The 22,190-nt window shown below is 47.5% G+C and overlaps 5 protein-coding genes across 5 annotated transcripts; 1 reads left to right on the top strand and 4 right to left on the bottom strand.

Moving 5' to 3' along the window:
- Nucleotides 1–197: 197 nt before the first annotated feature.
- On the bottom strand, nt 198–1,537 carry F4812DRAFT_432083 (E3 ubiquitin ligase SCF complex, Skp subunit). Its single transcript, XM_047934483.1, has 4 exons — nt 1,202–1,537; nt 1,046–1,137; nt 795–965; nt 198–728 (listed from the first exon to the last, which is right to left on the bottom strand). The coding sequence occupies exons 1-4, from the start codon at nt 1,275–1,277 to the stop codon at nt 552–554; spliced, it is 516 nt and encodes a 171-aa protein (XP_047789613.1). The 5' UTR covers nt 1,278–1,537; the 3' UTR covers nt 198–551.
- A 1,354-nt stretch (nt 1,538–2,891) lies between these two features.
- F4812DRAFT_58213 (uncharacterized protein) lies at nt 2,892–7,352 on the bottom strand. Its single transcript, XM_047939218.1, has 3 exons — nt 7,039–7,352; nt 6,358–6,957; nt 2,892–6,291 (listed from the first exon to the last, which is right to left on the bottom strand). The coding sequence occupies exons 2-3, from the start codon at nt 6,671–6,673 to the stop codon at nt 3,023–3,025; spliced, it is 3,585 nt and encodes a 1,194-aa protein (XP_047789612.1). The 5' UTR covers nt 6,674–6,957; nt 7,039–7,352; the 3' UTR covers nt 2,892–3,022.
- A 3,143-nt stretch (nt 7,353–10,495) lies between these two features.
- On the bottom strand, nt 10,496–12,250 carry F4812DRAFT_432066 (uncharacterized protein). Its single transcript, XM_047934482.1, has one exon. It carries the CDS (start codon nt 12,026–12,028, stop codon nt 10,559–10,561), a length of 1,470 nt encoding a protein of 489 aa, XP_047789611.1. The 5' UTR covers nt 12,029–12,250; the 3' UTR covers nt 10,496–10,558.
- Nucleotides 12,251–13,216: 966 nt separating this feature from the next.
- Nucleotides 13,217–17,257, top strand: F4812DRAFT_465348 (Golgin subfamily A member 7/ERF4 family-domain-containing protein; the record flags this gene model as incomplete). Its single annotated transcript, XM_047938429.1, has 3 exons — nt 13,217–13,264; nt 14,887–16,371; nt 16,426–17,257. 3 exons carry the CDS (start codon nt 13,217–13,219, stop codon nt 16,552–16,554), a joined length of 1,662 nt encoding a protein of 553 aa, XP_047789610.1. The 3' UTR covers nt 16,555–17,257.
- A 666-nt stretch (nt 17,258–17,923) lies between these two features.
- F4812DRAFT_465347 (pheromone A receptor-domain-containing protein) lies at nt 17,924–20,261 on the bottom strand (the record flags this gene model as incomplete). Its single annotated transcript, XM_047938428.1, has 3 exons — nt 17,924–18,905; nt 18,981–19,524; nt 19,607–20,261. The coding sequence occupies 3 exons, from the start codon at nt 20,259–20,261 to the stop codon at nt 17,924–17,926; spliced, it is 2,181 nt and encodes a 726-aa protein (XP_047789609.1).
- Nucleotides 20,262–22,190: the final 1,929 nt, after the last annotated feature.

Here is a 22,190-nt window from a genome sequence, read left to right as displayed (position 1 = left end):
GTGCATCATCAAGTGCATTATCAAGTACATCTACATATATGTGAACCGTGTACGAACTGCAACGGTGGTAACCCGACCAAGTCTCGTCTGCATTGTGTTTGAAGTGGTGTATAACCCTTTTTTTCGTCACACGAATACTCGAGGGAATTCAATGTATGCATCATTATTGTATCACGAATCACAACACTATGAAAGGCTTCAGTAATCCACAAATGTCATTATGCTAATTCAGAACTCCTAAAAACAAATATGCGTGCTCTCTAACCATGGAGTATTGCTGATACGATCCAGTATCTATACTGGCTAAGAGAGCGAAGGTGGAGGTGGTTCATCTGAAAAGTCCAAATACACTCGTCTCCCTGTCAATGCCACACACAACTGGCTAGCTATCCATGTCTATGGTTTTTTTGCCACGAGCTGCAAACAAGGAACCCCATTATCCGGTTGGTGTCTTTTGTTTATTATTAAATTGGCCAAATCACCTGATGAGACCTAATAGACATGAAGACTCAAAAGACGACGAAACAACCAGATAGGCGGGTATTGAGAATTTATCGATCTTCAGCCCACTCGTTCTCACGACGAATCTGCTCCTCCTCCTCGGGTGTGAAGTCGTTCGTGATGTTGAAGGTCTTGCGGATTTCTTCGGGGGACTTGCCCTTGATCATGTTGGCAACGGTCTTGCATCCGACATCCAATAGCGCCTTGATGTCCAGATAGTTGGAGGCCTGTAGAGAAAAATATATTAGTGACTGCACAGTAAGGAGCGTGAATATATATCAGGTTATACGTACAAGGATGATCTCGAAGAGCATCTCCTGGTCGACTTGCATAAATTTCTGGTCCCACTCATCAATGTCGGTGGTCTTCTTTCGGTTGTCCGACTCGTCCTCGTTTGTAGCAGGAGGGTCGTGGCGGTGGTGCTCACACCACTCGATGACCTTGCGAAGAACAGGCTCCGTCACCTAAAACATATAAATTAGAACCGATATTACAATGCACCTAGGGGCGATAGCACTATTGTGGCTGGATAGGTATTGCTTACGTTGGGGATAGGAATGGTCTGGCCCTCAGCATTGGGACCAAGATCCTCAAGCATGTTCTTGATCAGGAGCGATCGCTCGGCAACGGCCTTCTCTGCGATGCGTGTTAGTTAATATGCCATGGTAGGATGATAGTATGGGGTCCAAGATCAACTTACCAACATCGATCTTAACGTTGTCATTCGACTGAAGTCGGATGTAGTTGGCAGCAGGGGGGGCTTCGGATTCAACCATGATGACTGATTGAGATGGATAACTGTTCTGTGGTCCGAATAAGTACGAGATTGCAAAACTTTGGTCGCGAAACCCGAATAAAGGCTGTAAATGCGTAGGGTCTATGGGTATATCCGATGAGCGTGTTCACAAGTTGATGTGGACAAAAAGAGAAATCGAGAAGTAGAAGTTAAAGAAGATGGATGCATGTATGTTGGTTTCCGGGTTGAATGTGGATGTTGGATGTGGAGGTGGAGGTGGGTCTGTTCAGTTCAAGTCTGGATTTTTAGATGCTGCAGGTGGAGGGGCAAGAACAACATAAATACCTTTAGGTAAGCAAGACCTTGTCCAGGAAACAATACAAGTTAATTGCAAAGTCACGGAAACAACGTCTTGCAACCCTCCTGAATCGCGTACAATTTGTGCACCGCACCGTACAAAGAACCCTTATTCACTTACCAAATTCGTAACCTCGTAACCAAGAGTTTGAATATAAAATATATCCGTATGTGTCAATGAGACCGAAGTATGGGGGGGTTTGGTGATTTGGGAGAAAATTGAGCTGTTCTCTAGGTCTTTATATATTATTGTTTACCGGAGAAGATGATTGTTGGGGTGGTATGTTGAAGTAAAAAAGAAATTGGTATGAGTGCGTCAGGCGGAAGTTTAAAGTACCCGCAGTCATCATTCAATGCATTAATATTTGGTAACAACGGTGACTGTATACGCTACATGTACCTATTTCACGTATAGCAGCAGGTATTAGGCAGCACAGTTGAGGCAGGTATTGCGCCTTCATTGCTTCCATTAACGTCAAAGCGGGTACCTAATGCCATACTCCTACATTGAAGGTTCTTACCTAGTCCATGAGTAGGTACGTACATACCTCTTACGTACCTACCTAAGATAAAATTAAAGGGCTAGGTATACATAATTCAACCAACTGAAGCCTACCTACCTACCTACGTATCTACCTCGAATCATCAGCCTTTTACGTTTGGCGTTTTTTTTTCTTAATACCAGTGTGCTTACGTAGTACATACCTATATGCACGGTGCATAAAAGTCCATGGGATATCGGCATTATTAGGTACTGAAGTCCGATTTCGAAAAATCAAGCCATTGCAAACTCGGTCACAGTTTGAAATGAATACTTTAAAAGCAAAATGTGATACGTCTTTCCATTTGCCTCGATCTAAGCTCGGACAACCGGGGAGATATAAGTCGTAATGCATTGTTAAGACTAACCAAAAGAAAAAAAAATAGCACAACTTGTTTATGTCACATTCACGTACATACATAAATATAGAAACTCAGCCGACTGGCAGATGATAATAATATCAAATATACCTGAAGCTTACACATGTAGATCTATATGCTTATGTTGTGTTCCCATTATATGCATCCCCCTCGCCTCTAGTTACCTACCTGGCCAACAGCTTCTCCCCTTGATGATAGATACCCTTTTTCTAATTCCATCCCAGATATTACATATTAGAAAATAGGCGCCAAACCAGCAAGGATCGGATTAGCTCGTCTGCGTGCGCATTGGTACAGTACCGACAAAACACATCGTTGTATAAGCCGTGGCCCATCGCTACTTTTCGGTATAAGAAACATGTGGAAAAAAAATGAGGGAAAGAAAGGGTATCAAATTCCTGCCGTTACCAACCTGACCCCAAGACGATGTTTTGGAACTTATGAAATCCGTATATCCGTTTGCTCATATATATATATATACCCTTATAGCCCCTACATATTCTTGTGTCATTGGTCCTTGATGCTGCGTTGCATCTTCCTCATAGCTTCCCGATGAGCATCCATGAGGTCACCACGGCGCATCATTTCTTCAAATGCGCGCTCGTTACGCTCTTTCTCTCGGCGCTCCTGTTCTTTCCTCTGTGCCTCTTGTTCCCGCTGGGAGAGAAGTACACTTCTCTGTTGATCAATCGTTTGCTGGACGTCATTGCTCCCATTTCGTAACCCTATAGGTCCGAGCAAAGTTGCCGAAGAAGAACGAATCATAGGAGCCTCCCCGCTGTTATTAGCGGCGGGCGAGATAGGAGTACCGGCTCGTAGATCTACAGCAACGGACTGCCGAAAACTGGCTAGTAGGGCTTCGCGGTGTGCTTGGGATGGAGCTGTGGAATGCCTTTGAGGTTGGTGGGAGTCGAACTGTGCGCTCTCAGCCGCGACTGGTGAGCTGGGTCCTTGACCAAGACCAGGTGTATAAGCCATTCTCATCGTGCTATTTGGCCTGGGGATGACAGCAGCCGATTTAGCGGGAAGCAAACTGCTCTGCCGAATAAGCTCCTTTCTTTTGCTCAGAGGGAGATCATCAGCATCCTGACCGACAAATGGCGAAGGGGCTAGCGAATTATATGGTTGTTCCATTTGGCTGGTCGGGTTAAATGAGTATTGTGTAGTCTCGGGGATTGCTTGTGAAAGCAGCAGTGTTGATTGAGACTTGCTACGTAAAAACATATCCCTCTTGCCAATTAGCGTCTGGGGACTAGAGTATGACACAACACCCGGGACAGAAAGCCGACTCGTAATTTGCGGTTCAAGTTCCAAAGGCGAAGGAGGGCCTGATTTCAAAACAGAACCATCTCTTTCCTCCTGTATAGCACCAGCTTTAATACTGAGGTGTTCTTCGCCATTCTCTTCTAGAATTGGTTGAATAATAATATCTCCCGACTGTCGGCGACCCTTCATCCGTAGATTTTGCCCAGTGTGGACATTCAGCTGGGTCGCTTTTATGACATTTGATCCGTCTGTGACAGTCAATCCTGAAGAAGAACGGTTGAGCTGTGCGTTTGATCCGACATTGGATACTGAAGAAGGAGACCTCACTATGGGGGCAGGTGGAATACCACCCTCGGCTGTTTGCTGCAGTTCATCAACATTAACAGGGGCAGGAACCTCCTCTTCGGCCTCAGGATACTCATTCAGGTATAATGTATCAGGCTCGGGTGTTTCTGCTAGCGTCAGATGTTTTGCCCACTCGTTTGTACGATACGACAGAGCAACACGTGACAAGCTGGAAGGAAGATGCTCTTTGGTAAGGCTCGCGGAGGACACAGCGGATGGGGATGCGGATTTGGCAACCTTAGACGTGTCAGAGGGAGTTTTCGATTCCGCTACGTTAGCAAGTTTGTTAGTCTCATCTACCCCATCCACCTTTCCTGCAGCATTTGCTCCGCTCCTTGTTTTTGATCCATCTTCCGGAGGCTCTCCTAGTAATGACGGGTTTAATATGTCAGTTGCAACTGTCTCTACTACCGAGTAAGGCCGAACTTCAAAATGGGCGCCTGAGTCGTTTGGCTTGGGTTGTGCGACAAGCTGGTTGTCAGGAGTGGACTCGCCCTTCGACTGTCTATCTGCTAGTTCTGCTTTGATTTCCCCTGTTCGCGTAGGTTCTTCGGCTTTAGCTAATATTGTGTCTTTTTCGCTGCTATCACTCATGCCGTCAACGGTAGCAGCGATAGAGCCAGTATCTCTAGGAGGTTTCTGATCCTTGGATACTAACCCCTCTTTGCTTCCTCCCCATCCAGGAGAATGCTGCGGCAACTCGAATTCCCCAGTCTGTCGTTTGGATGCCTCAGACCGTTTCGAGCGTTGAGATAAACTTCGTAGCAAGTTACCTGAACCAACAGACAGTCTATGTGACAGAGACGCCCTTGAGGCTCTTTTACTCAACGTAATGGACCGGTCGTCTTCATCAGCAAATGTTGCGAATGACGACCGATCACCATCATCGATCTCCTCCTCTTCCTGTGGTTCCGGGACTTTAAATGGTAAAGGTATTATCTCGGGACCGGCTAGTTTTGATATCCTTCGCGAATTGCGTGACGTTGGAGACACAGGTTGCGATTCACTTTCAACACCGGCCATCCAGGCTTTTTCATCCGGTTCCGGCAAGGGCATTGACTCATCGTTATTGTGGTAGTCCCTCGAAACCCTAACAGTTACCCGATTATCTTCATCGTGCCCCGCAATGACGAGACCCTCGTCTAGCTGCTTCTCAGCCTCGGAAGATGTGTTGTTTTCGGATGGGAGATCTGCCATCTCGATTGCATTCTCATTCTCTGTCTCACTTGACGAAACGGGCTGAACAGTCGTCCGGCTTACCTGGCCCTTCTTCTCATTCTCGATCTCACCAACACCTGAGTCGCGCGAAACAGTAGGGCTCGGCGGCGTTGACAAATCTCCGTATGCCGTCTCCCATTGCCTCCTTTCACGCTTGTTGTCTTCTTCAACCCGTCTTCCGACATTGGCCTCCTCTTCGTCTCGCATCCTCTGAAATTCCGCTTCGGCTGCGAGTCGTCTCGCACGATGATCTTGAATCACGCGCCATAGCTTGAACTGAGAGATCAAGCCGAGAACGGTCAATACAATAATGATAGCAACCTCCACCTTTATACCTTTCGTTAACGGATACGTCGTGGTTTCGAGTGGGAATAGGTCGTCGTTCAGGTTCCAAATATAAGCCCAGAATTCTTTTAACCCTGCTCTACTAAAGCAATCAATGCCCAAAACTGTAATTGTTGCACCCGAAAAAGACATCAAGCCAATCATAGCGTACGGCCTCGTGTAGTGGCTGAAGTAGAAGGCAAACCCCGCAACAGTGAAAGCCGCGATGAAGATCGCTTTCCCGGCAGTAGAGGGAAGTAAACCACCTTCATGCAAAGTGAGAAGCCACATAGAAAAACAGAAACCACCAAGGAGGCATCCAAGGCCCTCAGTAAGCTCTTTGAAGATAGTTGCAGCTCCACCCACGATCAGACCGGCACATATGGCACCCACAACATATGCCCCTTGAACGGCATCCGATACGGGAAGGTTCATAACGTAAACGATCAGGACCGTTATGCTGAGACTAGCAAGATATGCCGAAGAGAAGAAGGTATGTAGCCGTGTATTCTTGATGCCTACCAAAGCATACACAATTCCGGTAATGAGCATAATTGCACCTGAAACGCCCCATCCTGGCGTTAGTCGAGGCTGTAAGGGCAATTCACCCTCAATAACAGCCGCTACGGTTATTCGGTTAGACACTCACATTGGATACTCTAATGGAAAAGAGATGGTGGTTTACTTACGTTGTTCAGAAAAGCTATCATTACTCGGATTATTCCCATTGAGGGCGGAGGGAATCGCCGTTGCTGCTGGGGTGCTGGTTACGCTAGTAGTAACCTCGACGGACGTAGGCTTTGCTGAAGAACTAGAATGAGTTTCTGAGTTATCTGGAGAAGTTGTCGTGGTTTCTCTATCTCCATCTTGTGTCGTCTTTGTGGCCTCTGTCGTCGAGGGAGAGGTTTCTTGTCTCGGATATGGTCCTAATCGCCCTGCTGCCACCACATTGAAGCAGACGAATAAATAGATCAAAGCATAAAAGCTCGACCACTTCGGAAGCATCTTGAAAGATTTACAAGATATATCGACGTTGAACTAATATGCCAATAATACAGCGCTCTTGGAAGCACTTTTCTTGTTCGAGACTACCATCTAAGAGGCATGCCTAGTAGTGGGCTATACTTAGGAGAAAGTGTCGATAAGAAAGGTAGTTAAGAGAGAAAGGTTTTGCAATAGATGAATGACATCAACGACGACAAGCAATGCGAGGACTCGGAGCTTTTCGACTCGTTATACAAGCTCGCGAAGCTGCGAACGAACGGTGGGTATCAAGTTGGGCCGAAGTTCTGGAATGGAGTGAGCTCAGAAGCAACTGAAACTTCAGGGTCGTCCCGCATGCGTCCTGGGTAGAAGGGGAGGGCACGTACCAGTAGATCAAACTTATCAAGGAAGACGCCATTAAACCACAACGTATCAATAGTAAACCTCTCAGCCTCTTTTTTTCGTTCATGCAACGGCATCCAGCATGAACGGTAAGAGACTATTGGGATCTAACGACCCGATGGACGGGAACAAGAAGAGAAAAGAAAAAAGAAAAGATTTTTTTTTTTGGTAATAGGGTCACCAGCCCAGTTGCTCGAAAATCTACCCAACCCACCGACCAGGCTATTATTCAATACCTCACTGTACTTACATTGTCTAGTGGCATCTCAGCCAGCCCACGGTAGCTGGAGGGCATGTCGGTATGCATGTCTACGAAATTGCTTTCTGCGCCTAGCAGGCCACCACTTACTTGGCAGTATATCTTGCATATATTTTCCATGAAAACTCATGGGAAAGGGCTGGACTACTAGGGCGTATGCGTATGCCGTGTGATTGATGCGCGTATGACGATGGCATGACCATCCAATGGGTGCGTTTGGGACGTTGACCGCGGGAGATTAGCACAGACGAGTTGGACGCGAATGGACATGAAGCAAAGTGAGTTGAAGTACTTTTTTTTTTGTTTTCCCCTTGCTCCTATGTACAATACATTTTCTCGCTACTTGCCTTGCTTAAGGTACTTCCACTTGCTCGGATTCCGGAAGAGAATTAACCTGCAACTGCCTTCCAATCCAACTTCAACCAAAGAGACCTGACCCAGTCAAGCAGGAACGGGACGGGTGCTTATTCCAAATCGGGTAACAAACGGTTTGGCTTGATCGCCGATTGGACAATGTGATGTGTGACTCAGCAGCGTAACCCCTGCCAGCCCTGCAAAAGGCCCCCCCTGGCTATTGCAGTCTACTGGTAAACCTTAGTTGCATCTTTTCCTAGGAGGTATCCACTGGTATCCACCCAGGCTGCTTCCAACTTCGATGAACGTTTGATTAATACTCTTTTCGTTCTTTTGTCTTTCTGCTGTCCTTCAAAATTCGAAGTTCGGAATAAAAGCCCCATCTTTCAACGCGAGATCAGCAATAATTTGCTTCGATGATGTATGGTTTACGTAGCACGAGAGAATCCTCATTAGGTATACTGCTCATCTTTTCGTCCGTTATTCTTACCCACGGCCGCAGTCATGACGATGGAGCAGGCCGAGCGGCTCTTTTCGATCCCGGGTGTCAATGAGTACCCAAGGTAGGTACGTCTCAGCGACGAGAGGCGCGACACGTGCGATTCAATAGTTCGAATCAAATTTATCAAAATTTGAAGCCACCAAGTTTAGCGAGGTATCAGATCCTTTTCTCCCCTTAAGAGATGGCGGGGGGTTAAAAGCAAGTTGTTCCTGGATTTGAAATTTAGAAAGGAGGTCCGTCATCGATTCCACCTAGGCAGCTGGGACGTCCTGAACGTCTTGCTCACGATCGCTCATCTGGCATTGGCTGTTGATCCCGCATCTAGCCAACGCCACGTACGACGCTGCACGCAGCAAGGATAAGTACTATTGTACCTACTGTACAGTTTGGTTCAGCACATTCTCAATAGGAACCAGCACAGCATACCTCCTAAACCAGCAGCGTAGGTCGCACCTGAACACGGCCGCCGCACGCGCATTTCGGGATAAGTACATCAGCTACTAGTCTGACGCAGTTGACGATGATCAGCTCACCGACTCTACTGACCCAATTGTCCAGGTTGAAGAATCAGCGGTATCTTATGAACGAAGACGATACCTGTACCGATGACTGAAGACTTTTTCAAGTTGCAAAGGACGTAAACTATACGTTTAGGCAATAAGTAGTAGCGCGCCTAAAAATGGGCGCAATATTGAAATGACGCGGTGCAGAGTAAAAGAAGAAGCGAGTTTAATTACGCTCTAGGGTACCGCCACCACCAATTGGCATCGGTCGCGAGCTACCATTTAGCATTGCAGTAGCGAGATGCCTCGTCCCGCAGCGTAGAGGAGGGTGGTAACGGGCGGGATCTCGCAACGTTTGTACGTCGATGGAACGTGTGTTCAGTGTTCCACTGCCCAATCACGAGATTAACTATTTTACTTCCAAGGTTCTGCCTCTTACCTACCTTTTGGGCCTTACGAGGTTTGCTTACAAAAGTAGTGCGTCCCGGTACGACGCCGGATACGCGCATCGATAATAAATATCAACGTCCGGCAGCAAGCTTTGAATTACACTAGGTACATACATACATTTCGCGCGACGCAGGTTCGCACGTGCGAGTCAGAGCACAATAATTACTATATTCGCATTTGCTTACCCGTTCTCCGTTCTGCCATCCTTGCAGGGTCGAAAATGTTGGATGGGCAGATGGGTTGGGGTGAGATCTCGCGCAGAGCGCATTTGATCTCATACCAATCTGCGTGGCTTAAGGTAGATGTGAAAATGTGACTAGATATATATTTTGACAGATAATATATTAGGAAGTATATTAAATTCATATTGGCATAAATAGGTACGGAATATGGATTGTGGTCTTTATTAAGATATTAAGTATTAAAGATAGTTCCCGGGACCAGGACGATGTTGGTAAAGTTGATGGAATCTTATTTAGACTTGGACTTTGACCCGGTCTGCCGAACCCATGGGTCCATACAGTTACCGCACCATACCATACCATACAGTACCATCCATCGAGCGGATTCTGCCAGGCACCAGTGGGACCCCCCGAAAACAACACCCACCACATACCATACCTCAAATGCCTAACCCTACGCTACTGCATGCGTTCACCTATTATAAGATCCCTCTACTTTGTGCATACTATGCTAGGTTAGGTTAGGTAGCTAGCTGAAAGCTGGTAGTTTGCATAGTACCTAGGTAGTCAGCTCAAGTCCTAAAACCGAGAAAAGAAAGGGCTTGGCCGCATCTAATATTATCTGAAAGACGGGGAAATATTGTGATGTGCATGGAGGAGCATACCAGCCTTTTTCTATTAGGACAAGATGTCCCCGCAGCATGACGTGCGTTCGTTGGTTGGAGTACCTATCTGACGTGTCTTTTCAATATTTCAGCCATGTAAGAGAGGAAGAGAGGACGAAAGAAAGTTTGTAGGTATACTATTTGTATACTATGTAGGTAGGTGTCGGGAGTCGGGACGCACAGATGGGGCAAACTACCTACATAGAGCCCGCATAGGGACCCGATTGCTTTACAAATTTACGATTGCATGAAAATGAATACACCTGCCCAGGTGGGTATTGATATAATTGTAACTTGAAAAGAATTGGTCTTAAAAGGAGAATGGCCCTATGAATGAATCTACCAATGCCTAATTCCTACCGCCGTTAAAACCTCGTTGAGAGTATTATGAGCGAGCCGTGTCCAAACTCCGTTTGATAAGCCCATCCCCCTTCCCTCTTTACCCTTTTCCCGTCGTCCTCCTTCCCCGTGCCGAGCCATCCGTACCTAATTATTACCTAGTACAGACCACCTTGCCTAACCTTGCCTAACCTATATCCCTATAACCTAACCGCCATCGTACATTCATAAGCCTCATAATACACGAACCCTATCTCCTAGACACGCGCGCAGGCATGCGATCAGAACCGACTCTGCCTTGAGCGACCGCTTTCCCGTTGCGTATAGTTCTCTGGGCCTTCTCGGACGAAGATCTACTCTTCCGACTAAGCATAGCGGATATCGTCCGGAAGGGAAAGGTAGATACTGCTACTAACGCATGAAACGGAAGCGTAATGAGCGCGATAGTCTTGTCCATGAACCACACGCCCAGGTTCCATTGAGCGTTACTGTTCTTGGCTGCGACGGCAGCAAGCGCGATGGCGTCATTGAGCCTGTAGTCGACGTACTCGATACGGTTGTCGGTTTGGCATGCGAGGAGTGTGAGCTTCTTCTCATATCGGCGCATAGCGCGATTTAAAGCATCCAGCTCTGGTTGAATGCTACTGCGAACCTCTTGAGCCACTGCCGTCTGAATCGCTTTTGACTGTGGCACATCAGGTCGTACGGTAGTGTTCGAATTAGTATCACTAGTGACTCCTTGTGCTTCCAACTCATCTAGCCTGGCAGAAAGTGCTTTGAACTCCTCCGTTGTAACCGATCTTTTTTCATGGGGGTTCTTCGCGACGATTTGCTGGATCCGTAATGTTCGGTGTTGGAGCATCCTTATTAGATGTGAAACGGGGCGGATCTCAGCGGCACAAAGGAAAATGGTGAGGTTGTAGTCGGATACTAGACCTTCGGAGCGTCTCGTCAACTGCCCGCGAATAGTGTGTAAAAGATATGCGCCGAGTAAAGGAAATATAAAACACCATGCTAGAGCAGCCATCTCATGAAAATAGAGTTCTCTGAGCGCTGCATGTTGGCGCTCTTTCCACTGACGACTTCGTCTTTCGGATGCGCCTTCGGTTGCTTCCCCAGACTCATCCTTTTTGCTTGCTTCTTCGGGGACATTTTCGAGAGTTGTGGGTGGTTCGACGTCGCTGTCAGACTCGAAGACAGCCTCCGTCATAATCTCATCTCTCACGATGCGTATTTCCTGCGCGGAGCGATACCAATCCCACGGTTGCGTGACGGACCAATGAAGAAATACAGCAGCCAAGCTGAGTAGTATCAGATCGGTGAAGAAAGCGCTCCCATTTTCGAAGAATATACCGGCTATGGCGGGGAGCAAGGCCAATGTAAGTGGAACATAGACATATGGGGATGTTTCCCCTTGCTTCGAGCCAGACTTGCTCGGATTGAGGATTTCATCTGCGCTTGTCTCCAGATCCCTTCTAGCATCGTTCAAACTGAAGTCCGAGTATGTGGAGCTCCGTCTTCGAACATCTGCAAAGCCATTCTCGGCGGCAGAGGGCGAGCCCGTATTCACAGTGGAGCGACGCCGCATGGGAGCGGATTGACCAACTGTTGCAGCTCGGCGCAGGCTGAAACTTGGGGGTTCATTACCGGTAAGCGATGTTGCTCGACCAGTTGCGTTGGCTGCTGATGTCGAGGGGGAAGTGCAGCTCTCATCAGCCATGATGAGTTTCTAAGGGCTATGAAGCTACATGAGATCGTAAAACCCTGGATTATACCTTTGATGGCTGTCGGGTTTCGGGTAAATTGATATCTCAAGCCCGTAGGGGCTGCGCGAGTAATACGTCAATGATGGAAAGAACCACGATGTAGATGGAAAGAGTAGTATATGCTCTGCTCGTGGGGTCTGGGGATATGCGATGGCAGGGATAATCTGATGTGAGAAGACTCCAAGACTCCCTGCTTGGCAGATGAGGTCACTCCTTACGCTTTTGGGGGGAAATAGGGCGCTCATGCCGCACGGGCTCAGATCTAGTGGAGCTGTCCTATTGGTTCAGCAGCTAAATGTTACGTCACCAAGTATATTATGCCTAGCGTACCTATTGCTAGGTAAACTGCACACGTTACCTGTCACTATGTAGGTACCTAAGGTACCTAATGTAATTTATACAGGTACTGTGTCTTTTTTTTTCTTCCATAATATCTGGTTTTCTTATGCAACTCTCTATGCGCAGCTTTAACAAGTACTATACCTAATACACTACTGGATTAAAAAGTTAGAATAAGACTTTAAGTAAAAGAGGATTCTTTGGTATGCTGTTTAGGCATATAATGATTGAATAGGGCTAGTGCGGGAATGATGGCATGTTGTGTGCTATCATCATAGAGCATATCGGTGGAAGAATATCGTCAAGACAAGCCCTGGAGGTGGTACCTGGCAGGAAGAACCACGGCTCTTTTCTATTCCAATCGGTACCTATAAGTTAAGAGCTAGACTACCTAACCTGAGGAATCTAGAATGCGTCCAGAATGTTGCACCTAATGCAGGGGCGCGCTAGAATAACTTCAAGCGATTACGTATGGGGTTAAATTACCTATAATTAGCCCTTTTCTTTCTATTACCTATATTAAAAACTCCTCTCGGATTTAATAAAAGGCATACCGTTTTTACACTTGATTAGGATTGCATTAATGCTCTTGTGTTAATGCTCTTGTGTAAATACTATTTCGACATGATGCCAAGCGTCTATCCAGGGCTGCAGTTGAGCAATGACCATATGTCCAATACAGTAGATGTAACCGTGATGCGGCAATGCCGGTGTACCTTGCAGGAGAATGCAATACGAGTTACGCCGATAAAGTCCTTGCCTGTCCCTTACGAACCTTTCAGGTAGCTACAGACACAGTCGCCATGTCGTACTATACTCCTACTGCGGATGTTGTTTTTAGAGCTGCTGATGTGAGAGCTGGAATCTAGTGTCTTTTAAAAGATAAGATTGGATAGGCTAGGCTAGAAAGGCTGGAGATAAAATTTTCGATCCATCTAACTATCCCACTTGCTCGGGTCGCAAGCAGCCCCCCAGGAGTCAGGACCAGACCAGGCTCAGCAGAATCCGTGACACTGCGCCAGAACTGGGTGGAACGATGAGTTACGAGGATGCCCCTGAAAGGGAGTGTAGCTTGTAAGCCTGGCCCATTTTAGCTGGACGGCGATTTGATAGGCGGTAAATAGGTTAGGTACCTAGTGAAAGAAGAGGAGAGAGGGAAAAAAAAAAAAAAAAAAAAAAAAAAAAAAAAAAAGAAAAAAAAGCTCCGCAAAATAAAGCAATTTAAAGCCTTGTTCTTTTCTTAGTAGCGCTGGCTTGCTGGCCCGGGCTGGTATCCAGGGCTACAGAAGGACACTATGGAAAGGCGGATAAGGAAAAGAAGCACGGTCTCTTCCTCGCATATAACATTAGAGGTAGGTACCATAGTACGGTTTACGGTTTATATTTGTAAAGTTTGCCTAAAACCCTCCCTTTGCTGTTGATAATTTACCTAAGATTTGCATTCATTGATATTCTGTTTCCCAAGCAGCCAATATATATCAGACTCTTTATACGCACGCCCAAGGCTGACTTCTAACAACGTTCGTTCCTTAAGGCAAAATCGAACAGCAACTATAGTGTGATGATAGCCAAAATTAACAGCAATGAGGAAAGATGACACCCTTTCTAAGATATTAAAAGAACGAGAGTACGCAACCACAAAAGCGGCCCCCAAAAGGAATAAGACAGAAAGTCTGATATCGATATAAAACGAGCGAAAAGGAACAGAGAATGCTATCTGGCGTTAACAGCATTCAGTCTTATCACTTGATGGTTTTTAGATGCAAAAGAGAAAGGGGAGAACTTAGAAGAGCAAAGTAAAAAGGTGAAGTGAAGTACACTGAATACGTACCTAACCACAAGCCCATATGTCTTTGGAATTTAAGGTCCAAGGTCCAAGTCCATGCAATAATACAACATCCCGATATTCCGATATTCCGATATTCCGACAACTTAGTGTTACGTCACCTGACAAAGGGCCGTCGGTCAGTTGGCGGTCCTTTCTTCGTTCTGGATCTTTAAGGGCCAGCATGAGCATGCCATTGCAGTGTTCCATGTTAGCGCTGGAAGCCCCGAATTATCACCACAAAGTTAGCCAGCAACGGTGCTACAAACAGCATTATCAGCAGCATCCACAGCACCCACAGTGGTATCCACACCCGTGTCCGGACCAGCCACTCGCAACGGCCGTTTGGTTTGTCTCCCCGTCACCTGCAGAATCCTCACTCGCTTCAATTCCATTCGATCGCGTCTGCATCCGCATCTGCATCCATCTTTGTCATACCCGACCACGACGCCCACGACGCCCACTAAATCCGCCACGTTCATTACATTCATCTCTATCGCACACGCACACGCATACGTCGAATTCACCGTTGGAGGCTCCGTATAATAAAGTTAAGGTTAAAGAGGAGGGAAAAAGGGAGAAAAGTTTATCAGGTCAATCGGTTTTTATTCCGCGACATCGAATTTCTCGAGTGTCTCGAGTTTCTAGTCTGGCCGTCGAGGCGGTCATTTCTCCTTCTTCTCATCTCCAACGGCTTCATACGCAGACAATCGTTCTGCAAACCCGTTACCGGCCGCCCTAGGTGCACAGCAGACAAATGTCTCTGTTGATTCGCCATCTCAGCAGCCTGAATATCCCATTGTGACGGCCCCAGATCCTGCCGTAGTCACTGCCCATCGGCGACAACCAACTAATACTCGAAGGAATTTGCTGGCTGCAGGGACCCCCGCACAATTCGATCGCATCCCCCGATCGCCTTTTCGCAATCGTGCTGCCGCTACTGATTCTACTTCCTTTTATCGTTTACCAACTCGATTCGGACCTGGTCGTCTTTGGAATCCTACCAATTCAACTCCAAGAATTCCTTCTTCATCTCAAACACCACGACGCCCTCATCAACCTCGCAAACGCCGTCCATCCACACCACCGCCTCCTGCCGTACCCGTCAACCATCCTACCATTCAAGTTTCATCAGACCTATCCGAACCTATTGGCTTTGGAGCAGGCGACTATCCACTCCTTCCACTTCACGATAAATCGGCACGGACCAGCCCGCGTCTAGAGGGTAGGGTTAGTTCCGATAAGAGGATAAGCCTTCCTCTTTCGATCCGAGCTTCTTACGACGGCAAGCGCATTTCTAGTCCTCCACAGGATCCACAGGAGACTGAAGCTGGGCCATCAGAACCCAAACCCAAGGCCGAACGACTTAAATTCACTGGGTTGAGGAAGCATAGCCAGAGTGTTACGAAGCGTGCAAGAGCTATAAGCTTTGGACTTGTTCGACCTGATACATCTGAAAGCTCCCCTCAGAAGCTTGACAAGGGAAAGGGGAAAGCCGTCATGTCCCCAATAGGAAATGATGATCCTAAGAGGTCATTCTCCGAAGACTTAGAAAGAGGACCATCTGTGTTAGGCCACCGACATAATGGATCAAACATATCACTGCCGCCCGGCATTGGCTCGGCTATATCTTCCAGCGATTCTTCCATTATGGGTGATCCTGATCAACCAGATCTAGGCGAAGAATGGGGGCCGCAGCACCCGTGTTATCCACATTTAAATCCCCATGTACCCATAAATTCTCCGGAATACTCGAGTACGCGGATTATACGTATTCGGAGAGATTGGCTAGTAGAAGGAGATTTGGCGCCTACCTTTTCAAACCTTTATCCAGAGATTTTAGAGCCGGCAGGTGTATCAGAGCAGCAGTTCCGTCAAGTTATCGAAAAGCTTAATGGGGAGCTCGTACCTATATTCAGCCCCTATAACTGGAGAAACATCCTCGATGGCGTATTGGGTTTACTTACGGGATGGTTATGGGACGACCTAGGATTCACGTATACTAAGATGAGGTTACGTCACTTAGAGGATTGGATTGAGCAGTGGAATAAGGAGATGGAGAAAACAGTAGGCTCTGATGAAAATACTATTCCTCCCAAAATCATCTCGTTAAGACGCACAGGATATATGAATGTAAGTTGGGTCCTTTTCCCAATCATTCTGAGAGATTTCTAACCCCTTCAATAGCTCGACTTTCAAATTCCTGATCCAGAGATAGCACCCGCTTCAAGCGAGAGATCAGGGTCAAGATCCGGTCCAAATTTACCGGCCGAACCTAAGCCAGCCATATTAGTCCAGTCGCCCATCAAAGCATAATCACAGCCTTCCATTCTTCATTACACTAATCCCCTGTACAAATTCATTTTTCACTTCATACCTTATTTAATCGGACTCGACCCATCGGGGGCTGTACGAATTACGAAGATACCCACAGCATACCTTCTGCACTTTCGCCATTTACTCTAATCATGTATCTATTACGGGAGCCAGGTCTCTCTCTTCTTTTCTTTTCTTTTCTCCGAGTGTTGGATTCGCTAGCTTAATATCATAGCATGGCGTGGCGTTGTTAAGGGCATAACCGACATTGTTTTACCACACGCTTTTTTTAACGTCGATGAGTAGTCGAGATAGAACAAGTCCCAAGATGACCCGAAAGTAATGGCAGGTCAGACGTCAGTTATACATTTCTTCTTGAGAGAGACCAAAGAATTGGGAACATTCCGCCCGCGAGGGCCCTGAATGGATGATTTACGCATTGAGATAGTTCCGGTCATCAACTGTCAATAATAATTATACCCACCCCTAGACTTGACTTGACTTTACTTCACTTGAATTTGGACTTGGACTTTGATTAAACTACCTAACGTAGGGATTCGTTTTTTCCTATGAAATCAGATCGAGCAATTGCTAAAGGTACCTAAGGTAGCTTAGTATTAAAGTGCCTGAATAGCTGCTATACCTACCTCCTAATATTACTGGCAACGCGAGCTTCTAGCAGACAGGAATTAACTAGCATCAGAGCATTAACCTAGTGGTATGTATTATCTAATGCGAGACGGATGCAAGCAGCAAAGCGCAAGTATTGGCTCTGGCTCTTCTTCCGGTTGGACTTCGACGACGAGCTGGAGGTAACGTCTGGATGGAACGAGGGCAAGGTTTGCTGCTCGATCAAAACAGACGACAGCCACGTAGGTGTTAAACACAACGCAATCTCTCCCCTTCACACTCCCCTCGACCTCGTTCTCGTATGATCGATCGCACTCGCCCGCGCGTGGCGAACGCATTACATTACATTACATTAAGACGGATCCCTTTCGCACACCACCTACTCCGCCCTTCGATTCTTCTTCCTTGTTGATATTTTTAACTTTTCTTTTTCGTTTCTCTCTTCTTCTGTCCTTCGTAGATGATTAGGTACCTAGGCAGGTGGTCTCCGGTTCCAGCAGTGCAACGCACGTTTTAGCCCTAGCTCATGACCTCCTATTAACAGACACAACACCCTCGTCTCCTGAACAGATGGAACTTCGTTGCTATCCGTTTCCAGGAGAGCAATGCTCACTGAGCCCGGTTGGTTCATAAGCTCTTATTAGTTTTTATTTTCTTTCAAGTTATCTTTCTTTCTCCTTTTTCTTTTCTCCCTTTTTCGCGGGGCGCACGTCTGTAGGCTCCTTGGCAGCTACTTACTTCAGTTGTTGTTGTTGCTGCTGCTACTGCTGTTGTTGTTATTGTTGTTGCTATTATCACCACCGTTCCCCGAAGCCCGTCGTCCAACGCGATTCATCACCTCCCTCGGGATCCGCCTCCCTCGTCCGACTCGTCCCGTTGCTGTGGCGGCGGGAGGTGGCGGCCGCGGGAGCGGGAGCGTCGGCTCGAAGGCCCCCGTGATCTGCACGCGCACGTAGTGGCCGTTGGTCGAGCGCGCGGGGCTCTCGTTAGCGGCGACGGAGACGCGGCGAGCAGCAGCAGCAGCAGCGGCGCTGGCAGTCGTTTCGCGGGGCAGGACGAAGGACGACGCCGAGTTGCTGCGCGGGAAGAACGGCCATACCACGGTGTCGGCGGTCAGAGGACGGGCGGGACGAGCGGGGCCACCAGGGTGATGGGCGTGAGAGCCGCTCCAGCTCGACTCGTTGTCCAGCAGATCGCGCGGCTGGACGGCTTCGTGCGAGCTGCGCGGGGAGTCCATGGTGGTGGCGCCTCCTTCTTCTACGGCCGGGGTGGAGGCGCTGGTCGTGGCGAGGATCGGCTGGGAGTCCGAGCGGTTGGAGCGGGTACGCGAGGGTCGTCCGGCGTTCGAGGAGCGGCGTCGACGGGGGCCGTTGGCGGGGACGCGGGGAGGGGGAGGGGGGGTCTGAAAAAGGGATGAGCGGCGGTCGGGGATCACAGCTTGGATGGGGAGGCGCTCGAGGGGACTTCCGGGCAGGTTTATGTTTCGTCTGATGCTGTTGTCGAGGACGTGGGCCACGGGCATGGGTAAGGGGCGGCGCAGCGGGGGCATCGGGAATTGGGAGAGGGATACCGTTGGAGACGTAGATATCGACGGCGGTGGTAAGGTTCGCTGCGGTGTCATCGGGCGCGAAGATAGGATCTCGTCTGTGTCGTTGTCTGAGCCGTTCTCTGAGCCAGGCTCCGAGCCGGGTTCTTCATGGGAGTAAGGGGGCATATTTCGCCTGTAGGATCAGGAGTCGGTTAGCATCTCACTCTATGAAGCCCTGTGTCACTAGAAGAGACAAGGAAATACTTACTCGGCTACTACTACCCCGTTTCCGGCTCCCATTTCCACAAGCTCAATTCCGTGACGAAGTAAGTCGTCAGGATGCTCATCTTCTCCGGGCTCGGGAGGAGCAGAAGCCGCTTGCAGTCGAAGACTCGGGAAGCAGCGCCCCAAACCCAGCCATGTCATGTATCTACAGTACACGGGGGAACACTCCTCGCTGGTGCCAAAGAAAGCGACGATGGCCACGGTCGTCAGGATGGAAAACCACGCCTGGTTCATCTCCAGCCAGTTGATACCCCAAGACGGCGTGAAGATGACGGAGTTCCACGGATACTGCTGGGTGTTGCTGTGTATTCGCTCGAAATCATACGGGGTAGGCGGATAATTCACTGCCATGCGAATGTTTTCGCCGAGGAGAAAGAGAGAGATCGGGCCATAAATGAGCATGATCAATGCCGTGACATTGTATAAGCGACGACGTAGTCGAATGTGACGAGATGCCGAAGCGCTGTTAGACTCGATTGCCAATCTGCTTCTTTTAGAGTACCGTCTGAAGCGCAAGTAAGCGTAGACTATACGCATACTTTGTTAGTCATTTGCTTCTCTGTGACTTAAGGGGTGGACTCTTGGTTGTCTTATAGGTTATGTACTCACAAGTATACGGGATAGCTAATACCACGTAGACCGGAATGGGCACATCGACCAGTAGAATCGTGGGCCAGCTATCGTCGTACACAGCAGTACAGCCGACAAGAGTGCCGATTTCGTACCGCTGTGATGTGATGAAGTACGTCATGACCAGCTGGACGGCAGGGGCTACAAAGATGATGGCAACTTGTTTCCACACTCGATTTCTCCGTTCCTGAGGACTGAGTACCACTGCTCTTCTGAGGTCGAACTTGCGCGACAACTCGTACACGGTGTCGAATATCGTAGCCGCGTAGATGGTCCTCAACGGCATCGCTAGATATATCTGTATATCACAGAAGCCCTGGCCGTCCCACCAGTCGTCCCAGTTATCATGGCTCCAAATCATCGAATTCAGAACGGTGAACAGATTCATGATGCCGACGACTACGATGAGTGTAACGCCCGGGATGTCACGATGGCGCCACATGGCTCGAAGCGGAGGCCAACAGAGCCCAGTACCGAGGATGGCAAAGAGTACGCGAAATACGAGATTGACTTGAAGTTTGACATCAGGCGTATGCTTCCAATCCACGGCTGATGAGCCATTCTGATCAGAAGCGGCTGCGGTCGCGAAAGCCAGAAAGGCGATCGCAAATGCTAGTCTGATCATGATAGACATCACGCCGTAGAGAAGTAGCTTACTGCCACCTGTTTTGTGGTGCCAAATAGGCTGAAGAGAAGTTAGAAGGCCTAATTCTAGCTGGTAATGCTAAATAAAATTGGTAAGTTCTTCTTCATCTTATGTTCTTTGCAGTGTTGTACATGTCACGCTTCATCAATGTTTTGATATTAGGAGACTTACCAGGAGTTTCGAAACCCTTGACCAAGACCCTGAGCCTGGATGAGAAGGGAGGAATTGGATGACAAGAAGAGGCTGATGATGTAATAATAGTATGTTTGAGAGAAGGGAAAAGAAAAGCAGAGTAAAGGGAATTCGCAGCTCCTGCTTGAGAAATTTGGTCACAGAAACTATTCACTCTGGTTACTGTTGCGCAAGCAGACACTTGGACCGCATGTAAGAGCGGATACTTCTGCTCCAACTGTGCTGCCTTGGGCTGGTAGAACTTACGGGGAAAGAGGTTGTTATCTCGCAGACAACCACTCAAGGCGGGTGCATGAGGGATAGGTAGTGAATACTAATAGAGGGGTGGTAGGGAAAGGGGCGTGGGTCTGGAGCACAAGGCGGGTCAACCATTAGTATTCCAGACGCGGAGTGTATCGTGGATATTCCTGTCTTGTTTATGACAGTCCTTCCTAGAGACAGGTACTACAAATTAGAGCCATAGAGGAATTGTTGAGATGATGGAAGATAGGATTCTGTGTGTGTGACGACTGAGTAGTGACCCGCCCCCTTTATTAGGCTTAACTAAGTTCACGATGGTGTCAACTACCTAGGCATATCTATGGTAAACTACAAAGCATAGAGGAGGCTTCATATGTAATACAACTTGTCTGTGAAAAGGCAGCTCGTCGACAGGTGATTTGCCTTTGATAGACATCTACTTCAAGCGTCCTGGGACCGTGACAGCAAAATCGAGATGTTAATACATCATATAACAATGGTCTAAAGCCAACAAATATCATGTAAATAACACATGCTGTAGGAAAGGAAGAATAGGATAAGAATACAGTTTGGCTGGACCATAAGTACCTTTCAGCTTAACTCACCATTGTCCTAGGTGTATTTACGTTTTCAGTATCTAGTAGGGGGTGAGAGTTATGGAGTTTAGCCATGTTCGCTAGTGCTGATGGCAAGAAACTTGAACATCGAAAGATTGTTTCTATGAGCTGCTAAAGGCATAGAGCATCAACCTGTCATCAGTTAATTTTCCTCTGCTTTATGTAACAAGACACCTCGTAGCAAGATCTTGTGTATTCTTAACGTCCAAGAGAACACCTACTCACAATGAATTTCGTGCTTTCTTTACATGTCCTACAGGGTCACAAGTATTCGATCAAGGCTAGCCCTAGATTCGTCTTTGATGTATGGTATTGTCTTGTCCAATTCTTCACAAACACTGGAGCTTATGTGATATAAGCCGTGAAGAAGTAACCGTTTTTATCGTGAAATTAGAGCCGAAGGGGTAGGATTGTCTTTATTATCCCGTGGCAAGATCCAGACTAGGTATGATGTCCGGTGGCTACATGGATATCTTATATGGAATTATGATATTACTGAACTTTGGTGAGTTATTACAACCTCAGCTTGTTATCCCCTGTAGTGGTAGTCTGGTGTCAATGATTATTAGATTCTTGTTGACCGTATCTACCTACACTGAATTACAGTTATGTAAATACATACTCTCCTGGATACCTAACCGGATATGAAATACATAGCATACACATGGGAAGTTAGATAATCATGTTTTACCTTGGTGCTGTTTTCTAGCACTACTCTAATTACTACTGTAATATAAGTAGTAGACGGATTGTCAACTCGGATTCTGTATTTCTGTATTAGTAAATACCTAAGATACTAGGTAAATATATGCGGATCCTTATTACTTTAGTCTGTTCTTTTATTCATTACCAATATCCCTATGAGAGG

This window comes from Daldinia caldariorum (genome assembly GCF_022478825.1).
Source record: "Daldinia caldariorum strain CBS 122874 unplaced genomic scaffold F4812scaffold_10, whole genome shotgun sequence".
Classification (NCBI taxonomy): Eukaryota; Fungi; Ascomycota; class Sordariomycetes; order Xylariales; family Hypoxylaceae; genus Daldinia; species Daldinia caldariorum.
The sequence above is the reverse complement of the archived record's forward strand: the minus strand, read 5'-3'. Positions and strand labels throughout refer to the sequence as shown.

What these genes read in the sequence shown, in the direction of transcription:
- F4812DRAFT_432083 (XM_047934483.1), bottom strand. Translation starts at nt 1,277, where the DNA reads ATGGTTGAATCCGAAGCCCCCCCTGCTGCCAACTACATCCGACTTCAG. An exon ending in CAACGTTAAGATCGATGTTG is followed by an intron (nt 1,138 to 1,201) that starts GTAAGTTGATCT and finishes CACGCATCGCAG; the next exon opens with AGAAGGCCGTTGCCGAGCGA. An exon ending in TGCTCTTCGAGATCATCCTT is followed by an intron (nt 729 to 794) that starts GTACGTATAACC and finishes TTTTCTCTACAG; the next exon opens with GCCTCCAACTATCTGGACAT.
- F4812DRAFT_432066 (XM_047934482.1), bottom strand. Translation starts at nt 12,028, where the DNA reads ATGGCTGATGAGAGCTGCACTTCCCCCTCGACATCAGCAGCCAACGCA.
- F4812DRAFT_58213 (XM_047939218.1), bottom strand. Translation starts at nt 6,673, where the DNA reads ATGCTTCCGAAGTGGTCGAGCTTTTATGCTTTGATCTATTTATTCGTC. An exon ending in TGATAGCTTTTCTGAACAAC is followed by an intron (nt 6,292 to 6,357) that starts GTAAGTAAACCA and finishes GAATAACCGTAG; the next exon opens with CGGCTGTTATTGAGGGTGAA.